The 21455-nt window shown below is 41.5% G+C and overlaps 2 protein-coding genes across 2 annotated transcripts; one reads left to right on the top strand and one right to left on the bottom strand.

Moving 5' to 3' along the window:
* Positions 1-1464: 1464 nt before the first annotated feature.
* Positions 1465-4063, top strand: hsd17b1 (hydroxysteroid (17-beta) dehydrogenase 1). Its single transcript, XM_058654233.1, has 5 exons — positions 1465-1618; positions 1682-1861; positions 1959-2052; positions 2133-2316; positions 3749-4063. Exons 1-5 carry the CDS (start codon positions 1468-1470, stop codon positions 3902-3904), a joined length of 765 nt encoding a protein of 254 aa, XP_058510216.1. The 5' UTR covers positions 1465-1467; the 3' UTR covers positions 3905-4063.
* A 443-nt stretch (positions 4064-4506) lies between these two features.
* Positions 4507-15954, bottom strand: mylk5 (myosin, light chain kinase 5). Its single transcript, XM_058654231.1, has 17 exons — positions 15587-15954; positions 13521-13655; positions 13213-13365; positions 11915-12091; positions 11463-11498; positions 10446-10576; positions 10185-10338; positions 8757-9068; positions 8569-8677; positions 7880-8083; positions 7339-7556; positions 7055-7178; positions 5859-6011; positions 5651-5780; positions 5478-5565; positions 5241-5381; positions 4507-4712 (listed from the first exon to the last, which is right to left on the bottom strand). The coding sequence occupies exons 1-17, from the start codon at positions 15732-15734 to the stop codon at positions 4507-4509; spliced, it is 2619 nt and encodes an 872-aa protein (XP_058510214.1). The 5' UTR covers positions 15735-15954.
* Between the last annotated feature and the right edge of the window lie 5501 nt (positions 15955-21455).

Raw genomic sequence — 21455 nt, 5'->3', positions numbered from 1 at the left:
GTTATTTTGTATGTTTTGCTGCCACCTAGTGCTCGTGTCCAAGGCTAGACAGGTAGAAGGCATCATTTACCAGGTTTTTCATAGACACTTATGAACTGATGATGATATTCCAGAGCAGTCATCGCAGGTCTTGTGTAAACTACGTCTTTGGGCTGCACGACTAAACCTTCCACAAGGTTCTTTCCCACATCTCAGTAAAGAAAAAAAGAGAGAGATGGAACCACAGACACAAGGACGTGAGATAAAATGGGAGGACTCCAGGTGGCCGATAGCAGAACGATGTTTAGAATTAACTGGCCTTGAGGTCGAGTGTCAATGCTGAGAAGAAGACATTTCACATGCCTCCAGCCATCTGCCTGGCCCATTTCATTTTATAGGTGTCATTTCTGCACCAGCTGAACTCAGAGCATGGGTGAGCCGAGGTCCATGGACAAGAAGGTGGTCCTGATCACGGGCTGCTCCTCGGGGATCGGCCTCAGCCTGGCTGTCCGGCTGGCATCTGACCCCGACCAAAAGTTCAAAGGTAACAACAGCTGACACCTAAACCACAATGGTCTTTAATCCTGTTTCCTAGAGAGCCGACCCTGGGTCAGACCTCGCAAATGTGGACTCTGGTGTATGATCATGTGTTAATTGTAAGATGAGAAAACCTGGATTTTGAAGAGATGCACTGACCAACATTATTCTGTTATTATTATTATATTGTTTACTATATTCAGACAATGTGCCGCTGGCATTAAGGGGCCTTTAGTGTTCCGAGGAAACTTTCTCTACACCATTACACCACCAGCATGACACTCTCACACGACTGTCTGCAACTGATTCAATCCATGCGTGGAACCACTGTGGTTTTTCCATTTTCAGATGTTAGATGTGCTGAAGCGTATGTATTGATATGTTACACGATTGGCCTCTTATACCATGAAATGTTATATTACTGAAGTTTATATGATACTTAACAATATGTATATTTGTTTTTACGTAAAACATTAAAGAGGTTGTATGGATGATATGCAACTACAGTTTAAAACAGGTACGGCAATCCAAATTTAAAACTTTTCATTAATCTCTGATAACATGGTCTTGGTCTTTTTATGATGTTATCCAATGACATGTCTTACATATAGCACCTTTTAAAGGTCCAGTGTGTAAGATTTGCCAGGGAAGTATGGTGGCCTTCAACCACCAGAAAGTCTGTAAACAATCTTCCACAACGTTTTTCACTCTCACTCTCTGCCCTTTCCTCCGTCCTCTTTGTTGATTGTTGGTTTAGGCATGAGGCTTATGTGGACAGAGCAGTTTCTCTTTGTTTGCGTAGTAAGATTCAAAGCGTCGGAAGCCGCTGGAAGAAAGCGACCTCACCAAAACACCAGCATTATACAGTTACACAGACATATTTTTGCCAATAAACATCAAACAAGTGACTTTTAAATCATGACTGCTGCTTTCTGCTTAGTCTACGCTACGATGAGGAACTTGGGCAAGAAGGAGCGACTTTTAGAGAGTGTGAAAGGCCTGCACAAGGACACTTTGGACATTCTCCAAATGGACGTGACGGACCAACAGTCCATTCTGGATGCGAGGGACAGGGTGGTGGAGAAGAGAGTGGACATTCTGGGTAAGTCCTCCTCACATTGTGTTCAAATTAGGATTACAATGACCTTACCGTCACGTGTTGCAGTGTGTAATGCTGGTGTGGGCCTGATGGGGCCACTGGAGCTGCAGTCCCTGGACTCAATGAGGCAGATTCTGGAGGTCAACCTCTTAGGTACCATCCAGACCATCCAGGCCTTCCTACCCGAGATGAAGGCTCAGGGCCAAGGCCATATTCTCGTCACCGGCAGCACTGGAGGGCTTCACGGTGAGACAGGCAAACAGCTGAGGAGACACTGAGTGTTCCATATCGTGTACTATGAATGAAACTGCTAAAATAACACACCTCGAATCATCTCTCATAGGTCTCCCCTTTAATGTGGTGTACTGTGCCAGTAAATTTGCAATAGAGGGAGCTTGTGAGAGTTTGGCTGTTCTCCTGCAACACTTCAACATCCAGTGAGTTTTTTGAGTTGTGTTGCATTCCGCTGCATAGAAATGTCGATTGATGCGACTGACTCGCTGCTCTGTCCCGTAAGTGTGAGTATCATCGAGTGCGGCCCAGTCAACACCGACTTCCTGGTCAACCTGCAGAGGGCGGAGCTTGGTGATGAATCCCTCCAGCAGGTGGATACCCACACCGTCAGCCTGTATGAAAAATACCTGCAGCACTGTGGCTCTGTTTTCCAAAACGCAGCACAGGACACTGAGGACATTGTAAAGGTACATGTTGTTTTTTAATGTAGTTCCACAAATTTGTTTATTATAGACTGTGTTACATCTCCTAGGGGTGAGATGGCAGGGGTTCAAGTGCAAGAGATTCAAATGTTTCCAAAAGGAGGATGAGGGTAGGACCAAGGGAACCAAATGAACTCTCTCACTAACCATGAAATAAACAAACCAAAAATCCCTCAGTTACTCCTCTACAAAACAATACAATACATAATAAAAACAATACAGGGGGTGGCACAACCCATTAACTTGGGATATTAACATGTGTGTATGTTAAGGGATCCCCAATCTATTCCATACCCTTGTACCACAACATCCTCAACATGTCTCCAGCTACAGGAAGGACCTGAGGGAGGGAGAGTCCAGGCTGTGTCCTGGCTGCTGATTGGCCAGTCCACAGGCAGCATTGCCAGACACAGGTGGTTGTCAATCACACCAATCAACCTATAGAGTGTGTCGGTGAGGGAAATAAAGAAGGGGAAGAAAACCCTGGCTCTACCCGGGCACTTAACACTGTAATGTAATCATACATCTGTATGAATGTTAATGATGAACAGTTTGCTGAAATCTAGTCAGATTTTTCAAATTAATTCAGTATTTTTTCACATAAATTAATTGATAAAATTGTCCCATGAAACATGAAATAATTATTTTGTGGTAGAATGATGTTACAGTGAACACTTCTATTCTATTCAATTAAATTTTAAGTCGCTTTAAAGGAATAGGCTTTTTTGACACAGTGTCAGCACTGTAGGGTGGCACAAGGGTGCAGTGTTTCACTACACAGCAAGAGGGTTTGTGGTTTGAACCCTGGTTAGGCTGGGGGCTTGTGTGTGAGTCCTGCTCCCACTTACAGGCAGATCAGGTTTAGGTTGAGTTGAGTATGGACTGTATCAATGATACTGGGTATTTTATTGTTTGTTTTTACGGCTTATGTTTATTTTATGTACAAAGATGTACAGGACGTTGGAATGATTGGAATGATGTAATGTCAGTGATATTCCATGGGCCTTTTTCCCTCCTATAAGAATATTTGTATATAACAAAAGTGTTTTCACAAATTGGTAAATGTAAATAGGTTGTGTGAATTAGGTAAATTAGCCGAACTTGAGAACGAGTAACACTTTTGACGTTAGTAGATGAACTAAAAACACCCAACTCAAAATCTGAAAATGTCCTATGTATTAGGTTTATTGTATGTTTATTAAGTTCAGCATCTATAAGTTTGCTACTAATGTATCTAAAGCCTGGGGAAAAAAAACACCACAAAGCTTTGTTTTGTATTAGTCATTTATTTTCTATCTTTAAATAATGGTGACTTTGGCTCCATATAATATGTAAACATTGTACATTAATAGAAACGTGGATTAATTCGGTTACTTCTACATGTGACAGCTACTTTGTGTTTGTGTCTGTCTCCAAGGTTTTCCTAGAAGCCATCCAGTCCCCCAGTCCTGCGTTCAGATACTTCACCAGCGGCGTGGTTACACCTCTTACTCAGCTGAAGATCGCAGAGCCGGACGGCTCGCAGTGCATCCGTGCCATGAGCAAACTCATTTTCACAGCCGAGGAAAACTAACCTCCATTCTTGCACTACGCAAGCCTCTGCCTCGTGTGCAGTCTCTACCTTTCTTTGCGTTAGGTGCAGAGTTTATATTTTGCTTTTTTAATCTTAATTCCTGTAATAAAGTAAAGCATATCACGGTCTGTGTTGTTGCTTAGCTGAATAAAATAAAATAAAAACAACATTAAGAAGGTCAGTTTCTTCGGCTGATGTCTCATGGTGCCCGTGGATTGCAGAGGCGTCGAGAAGTGAAGACGTCATGAAATCAGTGTTATTATACCAACTGTTTGATTGAATGTGTCTTTTCATATCATCATGTTCATGCAGTTTGGGCATTCTTTTTCAGTTCTATCAGTTAAAGGCTAAATGATATCGTCGGATCCTCACTATACAACCCAAACATCACAATTTCAGACCTGTTTTCTTTTTTAAAGGTGCCACAGTAAGAAGAAAATCATTCTATGACAATTATGACAACATATTGTTTAATTTTACCTCTGTAATAATAATAATGATCAACTGTTCAAACATTCTCACACTGAACAGAATGGACTGTTTGGTCCCTATTTGTGTTACAGCAAAAATAAATGTACAATATATCTATCTGTTCATGACATCTACTGTTTAACAGCGAGCTTGGCCGAGCAGAACGTCTCTCCATGGTCGTTGGTGGCTCTGCAGGTGTAAACATTGGCGTCCTCCATGCTGACTTTGGCGAGGACCAGGTTACAGCGGCCGTCTTCTTCGTACTCTATCTGCGCCGCGGGCGACTCCTCTAAAGGCTCCTCCCCGCGCAGCCACACCACTTCTGGGTCAGGGTATCCTGCATAAATGGAGGTTAAGGGCCAGGTTCACATGGAATCATGTAAATAAACAGCTCCAGTAACTGACGTCATGCAACAGTCGGAATCAAAACAATGCCATGTTGGCAGGAAGCCACACTGTTCACATTTATATGCGTACACCAGGTAGTATGTCTCAACTCGTCTCTTCGCAAGGCTGTATTTATAAAAAGTCAAGATGGTGACAATTATATAATTGACAGCATAGAATGTCTTCATACAACACTATCACGGAAGCGAATTACAACTAAAAGACAGCACATTTAAACATTATAGCAGGAAACTGAGACATGTTTCTGTTTTCTTTTGTAGGGTTTTAGTGTATAATGTATTGTAACCAAAATCACTCAGGAATTGTGTGCAGGTCTTTGTCGTTGACATAATGACTGCTCCGACTTCTGCTCCTCAACTACTCAGTGTCAATGTGTTGTCTGCTCTGAAGCTTTGGATCTTATCTCAGTGCAATTAAAGCTTGACAAGGTTGTTAGAAAGGAGAGGATGGTATCTACCTGTGAGATGACATGAGAGGGACACACTGGATCCCTCAACGGCTGTCTGGTCCTCCAGACACTGGGTGAAGTGTGGCGGTCCCTGCATCTTTTCCTCTAGAGACTTAAGTGCATGCTTTGCTTCTGGGCTCAGAGGTGACGCTGACACAGTGAGAATAAGAACAATACAAATAATAATAATAAAAAACCAGTTTATAGCCAGGTTATTCTGGGAAACTTATGATAGGTGTGACTTACTTTCTCCAGGGCTGGTAGGAGATGAACAGCTGTCACCTTTGGAAAGTAAAGCCATTCTCTTCAGGGCAAGCATGGCCTTACCTGCTTTCTATGAGACACACATTAAGAAAGAAAGTGGTTGTAAAGTGTAAAACCAACACACTCCACGTATGTGAAGTGGTGCGATGTGTTACCTTCCACTTCTGCCTGGCTAGAAACCGCTTCATCTTCTCCTTGGACAGACACTTTGTGGTGGCAAGATCTTCAGAGTCAAATGCAGCCATCCAAGGATGAGCAAGGGCCTCTTTACAGCACATCCTTCGCCTGATATAGGCACAGAGACAGTAATCAGCATTTGATAAATGGTATCTATGCATTGGGTGCATTAGTTTATAAATCCACCTGGTGTCCTTGTTGAGCAGAGAACTGATGAAATCTTTGGCCTCATCTGTAATTTCGTCAAAGCTCTCCTCATCAAACTCCCACTGGGCCGCTGTGACCAGGGCCAGGGTCTCTGTGTCACTGTTTCCCTGGAACGGAGACTCACCACTCAGTCTGAAAACCAGAGGAAGGCATAGAGACGTACCAGTGTCATTGTATATAGTGTGTCGCAACCTCCATCCACTGATCTAGTGCATTTCACAATGTCATTTTGATCCAGTTGGATTTAAAGGTGGATACATTCAGTCTGAACTATTGGATAAATTATATACACACATTGGCCACTTTATTTAGGTACTCTGTCAGACTACATATGAACACAAATATCTAATCAACCAATGATATGGCAGCAACGCAATACATTTGGGGAGATAGGCGTAGAAATGTGATTTAAGTGAAGTTTAATGTGGTTGTTGGTGACAGACAGGCTGGTCTGAGTATTTTAGAAACTCTCGATCTCTACGTTTTACAAGTTGACGAGTTAGAGTTGATTGAAGAGGGCAACAGTGACTCAACTCAGGTGTCCTCTGTACCTAATAAAGTCGACAGTGAGTGTATATTAGATTAGATTGGATGCAAATGAAACAGAAAGAGCGACTCGATCTCTTGCTGTAGACTTTGTTTGTTTAGTGAATATGAAGCTTAGTAGTACTATTGTCTTGTAAAATCCACTTTCCAAAGAATCCAAATTCAGCAGCACACGGAGGAACAAAGTGCAATATCAAATGTTATGGTTTTGCATTAGAGCACTATTATTATTATTATTCATTTCTGCCCAGCTGATGATTGAAAGTCAAATATTTACTTTGCGTAAACAGTAATTCATCACCTGAGGCAGATAGATGACTCTTAAGCTCCTAAATTTGCTCCACTTTCTCCACCATCTACTCACTAACTTTAGAAAACAGCTGTGTGTCTGCTGTGGCTGAAAAATGATACTATGAGAGAGGAAACCATAGCAGGAATGCAGGTAAACAATGAACTGAAACTGTTAAGCTGAGCTCCAGCACAGTGATGTCTTTGCTAAGATTGTACTGTGGGCTTATGTGGCCGACACAGTCAGCCGTTTCCCCCTTGTCTCCAGTCTTTACGCTAAGCTAAACTCGCAGGTCTCTGCGTGTCGCTTCATATTTCGTTCCAATAAGAGTATGACTTACAGGATGTAGCAGATTACGCCAATGCTCCACATGTCAGTGGCTAAACACACGGGCTCGTAGCTGATCACTTCAGGTGCCACAAACTCCGGAGTCCCTTGCATTACCATCAGAGGTGTGTTAGCATCTGTTAAATTTAGGGAGAGAGCAGTGATTATTATTTGCAAGCTTTTTAAATGTAAAGAGTCAGAGCCTGCAGAGAAATACTGTATATGATGGGGTTCCCATGTAGGGATGGACTTGACACATACACACACAAAGAAGAATTCAACTTTAATTTCACAAACCAAAGCGTTGGGCTAATCCGAAGTCAATGATCTTTATAGAGGTGCCGGTGGTGTCAACACACACAATGTTTTCAGGTTTCAGGTCCAGGTGTATAATGCTTTGCTCGTGCATGTAGGCGACCCCCTCCAGGATCTGCTGCATGTAGCGCACACTGGCAGCCTCCGTGTGCTCGAAGTTGTCATCCACGATGCGTTCGAACAGTTCCCCGCCTGCGATACTGCAGACAGACAAAGCACAGAGACGGAAGTCTTACTTAAGCTTTTCCTTTGCTACACCCTAGATTTGCACTTGCTACAGGAGTTTCAAGGACCAGCGTGTAGCATTTAGTGGCACCTAGTGGTGAGGGTGCAGATTGCAACCAAATAAAACTCGCCAGTCGCCTTTAGGGCAAATTTAAACTTGGAAGGATCCTTCTTTATGGCCCGTGTTTGGTTTTTACAGCGACTCCAGATACTTGTGTTGATGTCTGACAAGAGTTTCCCCTAAATACTTCACACAAGTCCTTTTTAAGCAATGTCAGGATCATGTCATGATACTCACAACTCCATGACCATGACCATCTCAGGCTTGTGGTCATATGCCGCCAGACACTGAACTAGCTTGGGGTGGTGGAGATAGTTCATCAGCTCTATCTCTTTACGAGCGGCCTCCCTCTCCTTGGAACGTCGGCCTTTGTAGAACTTCCCAGCGCACACTTGTCCTGTGACTTTGTGGGTCAGCTTGAACACCTGACCAAACTTTCCCCTGAGGAAAGAAGTGGTTCAAGTTTGACACATCTTTCGTAATCTCATGTCACCTCAAAGTGTAGTTGTGCAGTGAAGTCAGTCCATCTTTTTTCCCAGGTTATCAAAGCTTAAGAACAGGTTTGAGTCTCTTATTGCTAATTGGACACTCTAAATTGACCTCCAGCCACCGGGGGGCGGGGCACATCTAGTGTAGTGCTGGTCCCAAGCCCAGATAAATGGGATTGCTGATCATTCCAGTCTTGGAATTGCAGAACATTTGTACATTTGTGTTCTTACTAAGGAAGGATCATGTCACTACATGTGCGGTTTGAATCCTCTCCCTGCCTCTTGGCAGGACTTACCCTTTTCCAGATAACTCAACATTATTAAAAGGAACATTACTTGTTCTTGAAATGTCAAACCTTCTTGTTAATGCCAAACTGTGAAGAAAATGCTTCTAAGGGCTGAAAACCTGTTTAGAGGCTTTAGGTGGCAGATACTCACACTCCCAGTTTCTCCTGCATAATGTAGTGGTCTTTAACTTTGTTGGAAGACTCCATGGTCACACAGGTAGGAGGTTTAGGGGCCTCCTCTGCTTGCGGTTTAGCTGAAACTGTGCATACAGAAACGATAGCTTTAATGTAAAACTCATTATATTAGCCCACGTTTAGCCCATTAGCTCACCACCTCACCTCTATGCTCCATCCTAACCACTGGTGATACTGGTCCTGGATCACTTGCTCCCACTTGGTTGAAGGCCCTCACTCTGAAGCAGTACTCCCCCTGATGCCGCAGCCCTGCACACACTCTGTATGACGTACTCGTGCACAGGTCAGTGACTTCTCGCCAGTCCCCAGCCTCTGTGAGTCCTTGCTCCTTCAACTCAACTGCGTATCCCAAAATGGCGCTGCCGCCGTCGTAGCAGGGTCCTGACCAGGTCAGCACAAGGCTGGAGGCGGTGACACAGGAGATGACGGGGCAGGAGGCGGGAGGCTCTGGCCTGTCTGGTGGGCAGATGATGAATAAAGAACCATGTAAGTGTGTGAAGTGACAATTTAGTTTTTTTTTTGAAGAGTGGATGACACATCAGCAATGACAGTAGCCCGTCGTACCTGGAACCAACCTTAGATAGTGAAAACATGGCTACCAAAGACTAACATGTTAGAATGTACATACAAATGTAATCTTAAGCATGTGTTTGTCAATTAATCTCATCCTTAGAACTTAGTTTGTAACCAGGTTACTCTCCCTCATCAAAGAAGAAGATCAGCGATTTTAGCTTGCAGGACATGGGAGATACTTGTCCACTGTATTTGCTAAGTTTAACTCTAAGTCTAAACAACATGTTTAAACAGTATTTAAAATCCTTCAAACATTTGTACTAACTAAATGAAGTAGCAGTGGATGAAGAAATCCTGTAAGCCATGACACGAAATCACAAATCTATACAGACTTTAGTGTAGTTTGTGGGAATAAGTGGTGAACAAAAGTGAGATGAGCTTCAGTTTTCAGTCACATAAGGCTGTCTAGCAGTAAGATGAAGCAGAGAACGTGTTCTAAAGAGATTGGAGGCTCAAGCAACTCAAGTTGATCTGGGCAAGCAGCTGCGCTTTCCAGAGCACAGGTGATCATGGTGGAACTCACTGTACCCTGGGAAGACCGCATGGAGGAGGCTCAAGAGCGGAAACCAGGTAGTGCAGGCTATTGAGGTGGTATGCCGGGGCATTGCAGGCCCAGTCTCTCTGCAGAGTCCTGACCAAGCTTAGGGATAGTGATGCTGGCTAAGAAGAGGGTCATCAAATCTATCAGTAACGCCGCTGAAGAGGGAAGCCCAGTGGTCAACTGCTGCCGTTCACCCCCAGACTGTGTCACCTGGGCGAGGGCTGATGGCGTTCTAATAGACCCTAATAGACCACAGGAAAGTGCTTTCCAGCACTTCCACAGGAAGTATTTCACTAAAAGCAGGCCTATATTTTATTTTATGAGTCTCTTCATTGTGCGCTAGTGGTGTGCATGGCACTGTCAGCACTGACTATGTGTCAGTACCTCATAAACCCATGATGTGGAAATCCTCCACCATCCCTTTAACATGGTCCTGAAAGAGCAGTGTGTTGTCTTACCGATGACAGAAAGGGTGAGCGTGTGTTGCGCTGAGCTCTTGCGGTCCCTCACGACAATAGTGTAGTAGCCTGTGTGCTGTGGTTTAGCCTCTGCTATGACCAGTGAACTGCTCTGATCAGTGTTTTCTGTCCACAGCTCTGGACCGTCCACTATCTGTAAGATTAACATGTGTGAGGGAAAAAAGAGTGAGTGTGTTAGATACTGAGACACACACAGGTTTTTTTGTTTTTTTTTGGAAACTTGCCTTTAAATTACAACACCTGTTCTTTGTTTCTGATCCAGCAGGACACGATGGGAGGGCTGCCGGTGAAAAGACACAACAGACGGGCAGTCTGCCCCGCCTTCACCTCGAGTTGCTGTGGAGGATTCACAAACTGTAATGGTCGTGCACCTGCAAAGTCAAAATAAAGCGAGTGTTTTGATTCAAAATCTGCCGACATTCATACTGCAGTGTGTGGTTTTTATTTAACACGTCACTGAAAGGAAACTATCCAGTTTGGCAAGATAAAAGACACATGAGCGGAGAAGAAGTCTGATCTGCGGTGTCTACTCTTCCAACACTTCCCTGGAGACCCTTATTATTGTAGCACACAGCAAACTCAAGTGTCTAAAGATGAAACAAAACACATGACCCACACTGCACACAAGTACAACCTGTCCCTGTGTAATCAAACATGTTAAACAAAGAAACCTATGCTTCGTAGTTCCATGTTTTACCAACCTGGAGCTATTTACTCAGCTATTTTCCTTAAAGAAAGCAAACAGAGCAAATGTTTTGAGCCCTACAAATGCATGTAATGTCATCATGTGAGTACATTATATCGCGAAATCCAAATTTCCAATATTTGGTATTCAAATATTGAGGTATCAGGACGGTCAATTTGACTGGACAATCTGATACAGCCAGTTATTGCTTTTCCCTTTTTCCCCTGCCATCATTTTTAAAGGTACAAGGAAAAATCGTCTTTGCTGTCAGAGTACAATATTTCCCACACTCACAACAAACCTTATTGTTAAAGCCTTTCATGTCCATATTGCTGCAGGATACACCCAAGCGTAAAGTTCCCAAGGCATCACAATAGCTTAGAAGCTGACAACAAAACAGCAAGACCAAAGAATAAAGAAGGTGTAGGTCCAGAGCAAAACACAACAATACACACACACACACACACACACACACACACTCTCACTCACACAAAAACAGACTCTAAGCTACATGAGCAGGATGCAGAGTAGATGATGGAAAGACAGGTGTGCACTGAGGAGGTGTTTCATACCTTTCCCGGAGTTGGCTCGCTTCTTTGGTACAACTTCTGCAGAAATAGATGAGGAGCAGGTATGTTTTAGTGGGAGAGTTCAGAGGTGTGGCTGTGTTCAGTCTACGTATATGGCTATCGCTGGACATGCTCACTGACGTTTTACTGTCCCAGACACTGTCCACTTCCCTATTTGGTGTTCATTTGGGACTGATCTGACAAATCTTTGTTCTTGTATCAGAAAGCTACACTGTTGAGGACGTCCAACACAGTTCCTGTTCAGTATACATGCTGCCTGACAGCCAATCACAATGGGGACTGGAAATGATGTGTTTCCTTCTCATTTATAGATATACGATGGATATCCTGAGGAAGTTCAACAGTACAGTGCGCAGGCGAGGTGAGAAGTCGCAACCTGTTTATGGTCACGACTTGACAGATCAGATGTGTTAAATTTGTCAGTGTTTGATTACCTTTTGGCGATGAGACTGGGCTCTGCTTATCTCCTGTTGGGGAGGTAATAGATCCTCTGAACACCTGCAGATCTTCTTTGGGAGATAGTGGAGACCTTCCATTTTCCACCAGGCTCCTGGACGCACTCATGGTGATCTTTGAGATGCTGTTCTGGACACTACGGATAGTTTCAAAGTCTGGATTGGTTATAGGTGAGAGGAAAAAGGAGGAGAAGCTGAATGAGAAACCTCACATTAGAATTCACAGCATAATGTGTTGTAGATCAGTGGTTCCCAAACTGGGGGTCATAACCCCCCAGGGAGGGGGCGTGGCATTTTAACGGGAGTGGCACAAATGTAAACAAATGAGGTATGCTACACTGTTAGCAAACCACGGACCAGTTTGTAAAAGGAGTGGCAGGTAAGTGTAAAACAAGACGAACGTACACCAATCCTTTAACCAGTTACTATTAACTGTGCCTTGGTTAAAGCTAAAAGAAAAGAAGTATGGCACATTTGGAATGAAGTCCTGAAGCTTTGTTTACCTTCACTATAAATTCTTCTCCCCATTGATATGTTGACAAGTTAACAACTCACACAAAGGCTTGTTTTCTTAAGCCTTTGAGTGCAAGTTGTTATTACACACTGTATCTTAAAAGTGCATTCAGTCCTACTTTAGTGCACCTTTTCAACCTATTCTACTTAATTAGCTTTATCTATCCCATTTTCATGTATTTTTTCTTATTTTGTATGGCACTCTCCTTATTATAAAATGTAATCCGCACTCACCATCTACCACTTTATCCTCCACATGAGGGGTCACAGGGGGTGCCAATCCCAGCTGACATAGGGCGAAAGGCAGGGTACACCGTGGACAGGTTGCCAGTCCATCACAGGGACACGTAGAGACAAACAACTATTCACTCTTTATCCCTGCAGTCAATTTAGAGAGTCCAATTTGCCTAATCCCCTAATCTGCATGTTTTTGGACTGTAGGCGGAAACTGGAGAACCCAGAGAAAACCCCCGCATGCATACACCGGGAGAACATGCAAACGCAATGCTCTTACTAAATTAAATTCAATTTGATATAATCAGGAATATCCTGCCCTTGCCTTTACCAAACATTGATAAAGCACACACACGTGTGCTGTGTCTTATAGAGATGATGCATTCTGATTTATTAGAAAATTGTGCTGATTTGTGTGCAGTTTAGGAACCACTACTACAGACTACTTTTCTGCTTATGGAAATATTTGGATGACATCTGCATGAATTGGTCCAGACCTCCACCACAGGTCAGTGCAGCGTGTCCCTCACCTCTGACGCACACAGCAGCGCAGCAGGACGTCTTGCCTGCACTGTTTTCAGCCAAACAGGTGTAGGCACCAGCATCTTCAGGCAGACACTCCCGCACTACGAAAGTCACCTCCCTGCCATCGAAAGAATGTTTCCCAAAACGCGCCACCTCACCTGCCCATAGAAGCAAACACACTGACTACAAACACTCACGAATGCTAAGGAAACTTTAATTGTATTTACTTTTTACTGGTTCTATCTGCTGGAGGCTTTTTTTCTGCTGAAACAAACAGGATGGGATTGTTTACTTATACACTGTCTCTGCTCACCATTGTGCAGCCATGACACTTTGATAGGTTGACTTCCTGCAAGAACCCCTCGCAATGTGATGTCACTTCCTTCGTTCACGCAGCGGTCCTCCAGAGGCTCTGTGAAGACAGGTGGATCCAGACGGTTGAGAGACCCTGAAAAAATGAGAGAGAGGTAACGGTTCAGACACAGAGAGACAAAGCAACAAAACACAGGCCTTCACTGCATTTGCAGCTGAATCCCTTAATCCTAATTTGTCTTTTTGATTGTGTGTTGTTTCTCTTCCAGGACCATATCTTATTATATATTACAAATTATAATCTATTATCATTGAACAACTGCTGTGTGTAACTTGTCTAACTTCTCCTGGTCATGGATGAACCTCCAGAACACATTAAATCTAAATGAGTTGACAACAATAATGAATAACTGCAGAAGTGAAAAGTGTAAATCCTGTTCCTAAACTGGATTTATGTTCATAAATTATGTGCTCTTTGGATTCATTCTGTAAGTAATTAATTACAACCCTGTATAACGTTGAGTTATCAGCTATTGTGGCAAATTCTCCCTCAAAAAGGAAGTTAATCTTAATCTTAATGGACTAATCTTCACGGAAAAGACCTAATCAGAACAATATGCTATCATTACAGATGCCTGTAGGTGCAGCACGGTTTACCTACTGTAACCCTGACCTGATTGTGCATTCCAATAATGTGAGTTACATCACTGACAGTGAACTAGTTATGGCGTTTTACCATCAACCTTTAGCCCAGACTTTACAATGCTGAAGTATTCACTGTATGGTCTGTTGTTTGTGCACAGACGCTGGAAGAATCCTCAGTGGAGTTAAAAAACTTTGAGCTGCAGCTTTGCACGTAAAACACACCACAAGGTTACTTTCACTTTCACAGACTGACCCCGTTGCTGACCTCTTAAGAACTCGAACACTTCATGAGGATTAAGAATAATGTCCATGGCAGGTTTCTCTGCAAGTCCTCTTGAAAATTAAACTTTCAAAACACACTGTCAGGTAGCTTACCCTATTTCAACACAGTCAGTACACTTCACCTGGCAATGGCCCCACAGGCATAACTGACAAATAAGCTCACAGAATGACATCAGCGGCAAACTACATCACATGCTTACCCTGTTAACACAAGGCTTTTTGAATTCTTCATCTTCAAAGACAAGAGTGTGTGACAAGCCAGGTTTTTTTAAACATTGACCTTAGAAAACCAACTTGACTCTCAAACACTACTGTAAACCAGAGGGAAAACAAACCTGTCCATCATCGGAATGACTTTATTTGCAATATTTGTCATACAATTTAGTCAAAAATGTAAATGTTCTGAGATTTAGGGTGTTTTGAAAACGTTACATATAAGTATTATCTTAGACACACACTTTGGCCAAGATGTCAATTTTTATCAATTCAATCTTCAATTTGTGTCAGGAGGAGATATATTCTTGGTTCTGTCAACAGAACAATTATAGCTGTCCAAACAAAACATTAGATGAAATAGCTTTATTATATCAGATTGTCACAGGAAAAGCCAAACAAATCTATTAGAACTGCAAAATAAACACAGGATGTGGTCAAATGTTTATGGAAAAAATACATTTTAAAAAAGGGAACACAAAATGTCAAAATGTTTTTTTAGACTATAATTCCCGCAGAATTCCTCGTATCGCCCTAAAACTTTCCGTGCGAGCCAAGATCAACAAAGTGCACTCAAAAAAAAAAAAGTGCGAGAAAAAGATGATGAAAAAGAATAATTAGAGTGGACACAACAGTTGGTGCCCAGAGGCCCTAATAAAAGTAATCAAAACAATCTGGACATTTAAACTCAGGGGAAAACAACACTGGATATTAACTTTTCAGAGCAACAAACACAGAGTGTTTAAAGTAATGCAAATCAGCTGTTTTACACCAGAAAAAAATGAAAGCCCTCTGTTTTTGCAGCACACAAAATGAGTTATCCTGTTCAGTCTTGTCTGTTCAAGCACTGACATTAATAATATTATTATTATTCATCTCCTCTCCCGGACTTTCTCTCTCTCTCTCTCTCTCTCCTGCAGCTCTTACCTCTGTCAGTACGTTTGTCTGAGGCCCTGGGGTCAACAGTCCTCGGCTCATTCCCTGGTGCAGCAGATGATGCACGTGGTGGTGGTGGTGGCTTGAGCTGCATCCTGAAGGTTGACACAAAGCGCTGTTTGCTGCCATCACCGCTCATATCTCTGGTCTCCAAACACGCAGCAAATAAAAAGAAAACAACAACAAAAAAAAAAACAATTTACAAAGTCATTTCCCAGGCTGATAATCACACTTCCTCTCTCTGTGAGTGCCACTGCTGTCTGTGTGTGTGTGTGGGCCTTTGCACGCTCACTCTGCTGCGCAGCCTCTGTCTATCTGTCAGTCTGTCTGTCTGTGTGTGTGTCTGTCTCTTTGCCATAGCCTGCACTGCTCTGCCCTCTCTCCTCACACCTCTCTGCACATGTCTTGTTTTCTCACCCTACCCTCACCCACACTAACCCCACCTCCAGCAGAAATCATGTGGCGTTCATACTTAAAAAGTGAGAATCTGAGTGTCTGCCAAGTTACTTCTAAACTTGGAACCTAAAATAAATGATTATTTGGACATAAAAAAATCTAATTTAATCAACATGAAACCATATGGGGTGAACTATTACAAGCTTTGACTGCATAAAAATGACTTTTAAACCTGGTTACGCACCTTTTTCCTTTCTTTCATTTCATTTGTTTGTCTATGTTTGTGGTTGACTCATTTCATTTACGTATGACTTATGTTTATTTAGCTTTTTAACCCTTCATTTTGAAGGGGCAGAGCTTGTTTGTCTCTCTGTTTTGGTTTTGGTTGGTAGTCTCAATTGTGGGTTAGTATTTTATATATAGATTTAGAAAAATATCTTGTTTTAAAAAAGGAAATCTTACTGTTTGGCTTTGGCAACAACAGTGTGGGCAGGTCCTTCCTTATCTGTCACCTCAAAGCTACAGATGACCCACCCACGACTCAAACCCTTCTCTTTATTGCCACAGCAATAGACACACAGGAGGAGACATAGAATGCAGGAGTGTGTGAGGAATGGGAGGAGGACTGTGGGGGGGGGACTTATCTATCCACACAGCCAAAGGTCGTATTGTGCGCTGTGTGTTGAATGTGCTGCCGCTTATCGATATGCCTGTTTGCTCTCCCACTTATCAATGTTGCAACTGAACTTTGTGATGCACAGGGACAGTGGCGACGCAAAGGTTTCTTTCCTGTTTTCACGCCTACGGGCGTCTAAGCTGTGATTGATTGGGAAGAACAGCCTCGTAAAGAAAGTCTGTCACCCCTTTTCCGAGTGAACGCCTCCCCAGGTGCAGTATGTCCCAGCACACACACACACACACACTTCAGAGGACATTGCATTGACTTACATTCATTTCCTGTTGACTTAACCTTAACCATAATTAACCCTAACGCTGACCTGAGCCTAACTTTAAAACATGTCTGCACCTTAAAATGTAGTCATTTACATTGACTTTTGTCCCCATGAAGAAGACAAGTCCTCATAATGTGAGCGTGTGAACAGATTGAGGTCCCACTAACATAAGGAAAACCAGCTATACACACACACACACACACATTTGTTTTTATATCTTACTGAGGACACCTCATTGACATAATGCATTCCCTAGCCCCTTACCCTAACCTTAACCCTCACAACTAAGTGGCTAACCTTAACCCCGGTCTTAACCTTGAAAAAGCCCTTTAAAATAGTATATCACAAAGATATAAATACAAGTAGACATACATACATTTGTGCAGCTACAATTCTCAGGACACTGCTTTGGCTTAGTTTTCCTTAATCTTATCCACAACCAGTTCATGCCTAAGCCTAATCTTACTACTAAACTGAAACCAGTTCCTTTAGAAATTCAAATATTTTCAAATTCATATGGCATTCTTAGTGAAAACACTCATAGACATAATGCATTTCCTATAGTCCCTACCCTAACCATTCCAAATAAATGCCAAACCTTATCCCTTAACTTAAACCAATTTCTAACTCTCACTGTAAAACCAAGTTTTAACAATGTAAATTTCCCCACTGTGGGACAAATAAAGGACTATCTTATCTTATCTTAACTCTGAAAAAGCCCTTTAAAGTTATGAGGATGAGTCAAAAATGTCCACACAAAGATAGGTTTGAATCAAAAGCCCACTTCAGACACACACACACGCACAGGGAGCCTTTTTCTGCGGGTACCAGCAGTGTCACTTATACCAGACCCACCTGCTGCTATGGCAACATGAAGGGGCCCACACTTGTTTTCGAGGTGAACATATGTTGTTGATACGATCAGCACAACACAGCAGGACCGTGAACAGTATCACACGATCTGCATCTGTTATTATGGTATGCACTGTACTCACCATGGCAACGAGTCTTTGTGGACAGACACTACCATCATAAATGATCATTTTTACTTTGACTTTATTTTATCATCATTTACCTCTTTGACACGCGTATATGTAAAGTGATATACATTTATTTGGTTGTTAACACTTGATTATTATTATTATTATGAACTAATAAATAGAAATGTATGCTATTTGAAGTGATATACATTTATTTGGTTGTTAACACTTGATTATTATTATTATTATGAACTAATAAATAGAAATGTATGCTATTTGTACACAAACGGGAGAGTCATGATAAAATGTAAAACAGATGTGGCGAGTGCTTGACAAGGGAGGTGGAAATTTAAATGCATTTCCTCCTTCAGTGTGAAAAATCACCCTCAGTAAAAGAGTCACTGTGTGAAGAATTTGCAAGGTAAATATCAAATCTAATTAAAAATAAAAATAGACTGTGCTGATGAATACTGTATCTGTCTCAAAGTCATTTTTAGAAGATTGCACATACATGAATATATGTGACACAAGTGAAAAAAAAATACAATATTTAAGTGGTGATATGTACATTTAAACATAAAATGCTTTGGCAACAGCATATTTTTTTGCAAATGTCAATAAATTCATCATAAATTTAGGATTTATACATTGATGCTTCACAGTCCATGTGGGCTTACTACACTATATCCCGTTGTTCTAATGTGTTATAAAGTGACAACAATGTAACTATGAACCCAGCCATAAACCCTACGAATACCAATACTTTTATAACTACAATTATTAAGTCAAGAGCTGAATGTCATTTGCAAGGTAAATATCAAACCCAAATTTTAAAAAAAGACTACTGATGAATACTGTCTATGTATGTCATTTTTAGAAGATTGCACATACCCAAAGAAGGATAATATGTAAGTGATGATATGTAAATTTAACCATTTAACCATTTTCAAATGTGCCGTCGCTTTGGCAACGGCAAACCATTGCTAATGTCAATAAAGTGAACTGATGCTTCACAGTCAATGTGGGCTCACTATTTGGCAAGCAACAAATCACTATTGCCCATTGTTCTAATGTGTTATAAAGTGACAATAATCTAATTTTGAATACCAGTACCTTTATAACCATAATTGGTAGTGGAACACAGTAGATTAAAGTGCATTAAAAGTTCTGAACCCAACAGAAACACACTATGGTGAATGATATAACTTCACTTTTGTGTGCTGCTTGTGTAAACTTTTCAACTCAACTTGAACATTACATTACAGAGGAGTTTCGACTTTAAGCGCTTTTTTTTCATATTCTAAATATTTCAGTTGTTTTACTTGGCCCAAATTTGAGAAATGCATCACAGACACACTTTAATGTGCCAAATTGTGAAAGTCCAGTCCCGTCTCTGCTAACAAATTCATTCTGTACTAACGTGGGGGGGGGGGGGGGGAATATAAAGCCAGGCTTCAGATTAAATAATTAATCACACAGATAGCACATCCTGTATACCTTTTTTTGCATTTGACGGACATGAACACCCACCATGTGCCGTGTTCGGAGCTTTGACTGCAGCCACGGGCTCAAACATGCACGGGCAGGATCTGACTGATGAATTTACAAGATAATCCTTTCGAGGGAAACTTGAAACTTTACACTGCATCTGCTCAGGAAACTGCGACAGAACATATTGGATCACACTGATACCTTTAAAGTCTCCACTTGAATTTTGCCAGTGTTAATGGGCCCCTCAGGCGCACTTGAGTTGTGATGGACAGTGTGTGATAAGGTATGACTTTAAATAACACGTTGCAAATAAAACTCACAAAGAGAGGAAGTTAACTGGAACCCTGACGCTGCAGAACAACGCTGTTTTTCTCTCTCATAGCCTTGGTGTGTAGAAGCATAATTAATGTAATTGCAGCACGGGCCCACTTACTGCACACAATAGAGTGGAGAGCAGGAGGGAGACATGCTGACTGGCCCATTATTATACCTCTCCTCTCTTTACATGCTACAGATTGTACCATCTGATTGTGCAGTTAGTTTGGTTTTGCCGTCTGTCCTTGAATGTCTGAAGTGAAAAACTGTGACTCCTGAATCTGAGCTGGAGGGAAATGATGCAGACTGAAGATAGTCACAGCAGATTTAAAACATATCGCTGCTTGAATATTAATCTCTGTGGAACTGTTGCATGACATGCGGACATAAAGTCAATAATGATTTGTTTTCCTGACAATGACAGTACTAACAGGAAACTGTCTAAAAACTGATGGGGGGGGGGGGTTAAGTCGTCACCACATGAGGAAGTTGTTGCTTAAAACAAAACTAAAACATTCTAAACTAAAAAAATAATATTTTTTTGTGCATGAGGATGTCTCTTTCTTGTCATATGTGAAGCTATTTTTACAATTTAATTTTTTCTAGTGCAGTGGTGAAGGCGCACAGTAAAATAATAGCATATTAATGTATAAACAACAAGGACTGAAAATGTTTTCCCTTTGTTTTTACAAAACATATTATGAACAACCTAGACTTTCTTGAGAAAAACGAGTGCCAGATCAACAATATTATGCCTAAATAAATGTCAAAATTTTGACTTTTTATCTCATAATTATGACTTTTTATCTCATAATTATGACTTTTTATCTCATAATTTTGACTTTTATCTCATAATTTCGACTTTGTATCTCATAATTTTGACTTAGTATCTCATAATTATGACTTTTTATCTAATAATTTTGACTTTTTATCTCATAATTTCGACTTTGTATCTCATAATTTTGACTTAGTATCTCATAATTATGATTTAGCTATCTCATAATTATGACTTAGTATCTCATAATTGAGTTAGTATCTCATAATTTTGACTTAGTATCTCATAATTATGACTTTTGATCTCATAATTTTGACTTTTTATCTGCTAATTTTGACTTAGTATCTCATAATTTTGACTTAGCTATCATATTTTTGACTTAGTATCTCATAATTCTTTTTCATCAAGTGGCGGAAATGGGCATAATTTACAGATCACAGTGGATCCACTGAAAAATGTGGTTATAAGGCCCAGTGGTGATATGTAGTTACTGCATATCACCACTGGGCCTTAGGACACGCCAAAGCACCATTCTCATGCCTGATACCATTATTTTTAAAAGATTAACTTAAATGAAAATAAAAATACACAACGCACACAAGTCTGTTCGTGTTTTTTTGCTCTTTCAGAGAAATGTTTTAAGTCTGTAATACCTGTCTGAATCCAGGCTTGTGTCCGGCATCTGAAAGAGGAGGCAGGGAAAACAAAACCTGGCACTGGTCTGAGGGCAACCAGTTAGCCAGTCCTTCTCATACCAGCTCCTGGAGAAAGAACGAGTGTAATTCCTCCCTCCCTCAGTCTTTCGTTTGCTGCTTTATGGCGAAGTTCGGCTGGTCGGGTCCGGGTTCTAAAAGCCGAAGCTTTTCTTATTTTGCAGCGAGAGAAAGTGTTTAGTGATTATTTTTTCATGATGTCAATTACGCGCTGGTAAAGTTAGCACAACTTACATA

This window comes from Solea solea, chromosome 16 (genome assembly GCF_958295425.1).
Source record: "Solea solea chromosome 16, fSolSol10.1, whole genome shotgun sequence".
NCBI lineage: Eukaryota > Metazoa > Chordata > Actinopteri > Pleuronectiformes > Soleidae > Solea > Solea solea.
This window is presented reverse-complemented; position numbering and strand designations above follow the sequence as displayed.

Excerpts from the sequence above, each read along its gene's own strand:
- mylk5 (XM_058654231.1), bottom strand. The coding sequence starts at position 15,734 with ATGAGCGGTGATGGCAGCAAACAGCGCTTTGTGTCAACCTTCAGGATG. Across the intron at positions 13,656-15,586 it reads AGACAAACGTACTGACAGAG|GGTCTCTCAACCGTCTGGAT; the intron begins GTAAGAGCTGCA and ends TCATTTTTTCAG. Across the intron at positions 5,781-5,858 it reads CTGCTCAACAAGGACACCAG|GCGAAGGATGTGCTGTAAAG; the intron begins GTGGATTTATAA and ends TGCCTATATCAG.
- hsd17b1 (XM_058654233.1), top strand. The coding sequence starts at position 1,468 with ATGAGGAACTTGGGCAAGAAGGAGCGACTTTTAGAGAGTGTGAAAGGC. Across the intron at positions 1,619-1,681 it reads GAAGAGAGTGGACATTCTGG|TGTGTAATGCTGGTGTGGGC; the intron begins GTAAGTCCTCCT and ends CACGTGTTGCAG. Across the intron at positions 2,317-3,748 it reads ACACTGAGGACATTGTAAAG|GTTTTCCTAGAAGCCATCCA; the intron begins GTACATGTTGTT and ends TCTGTCTCCAAG.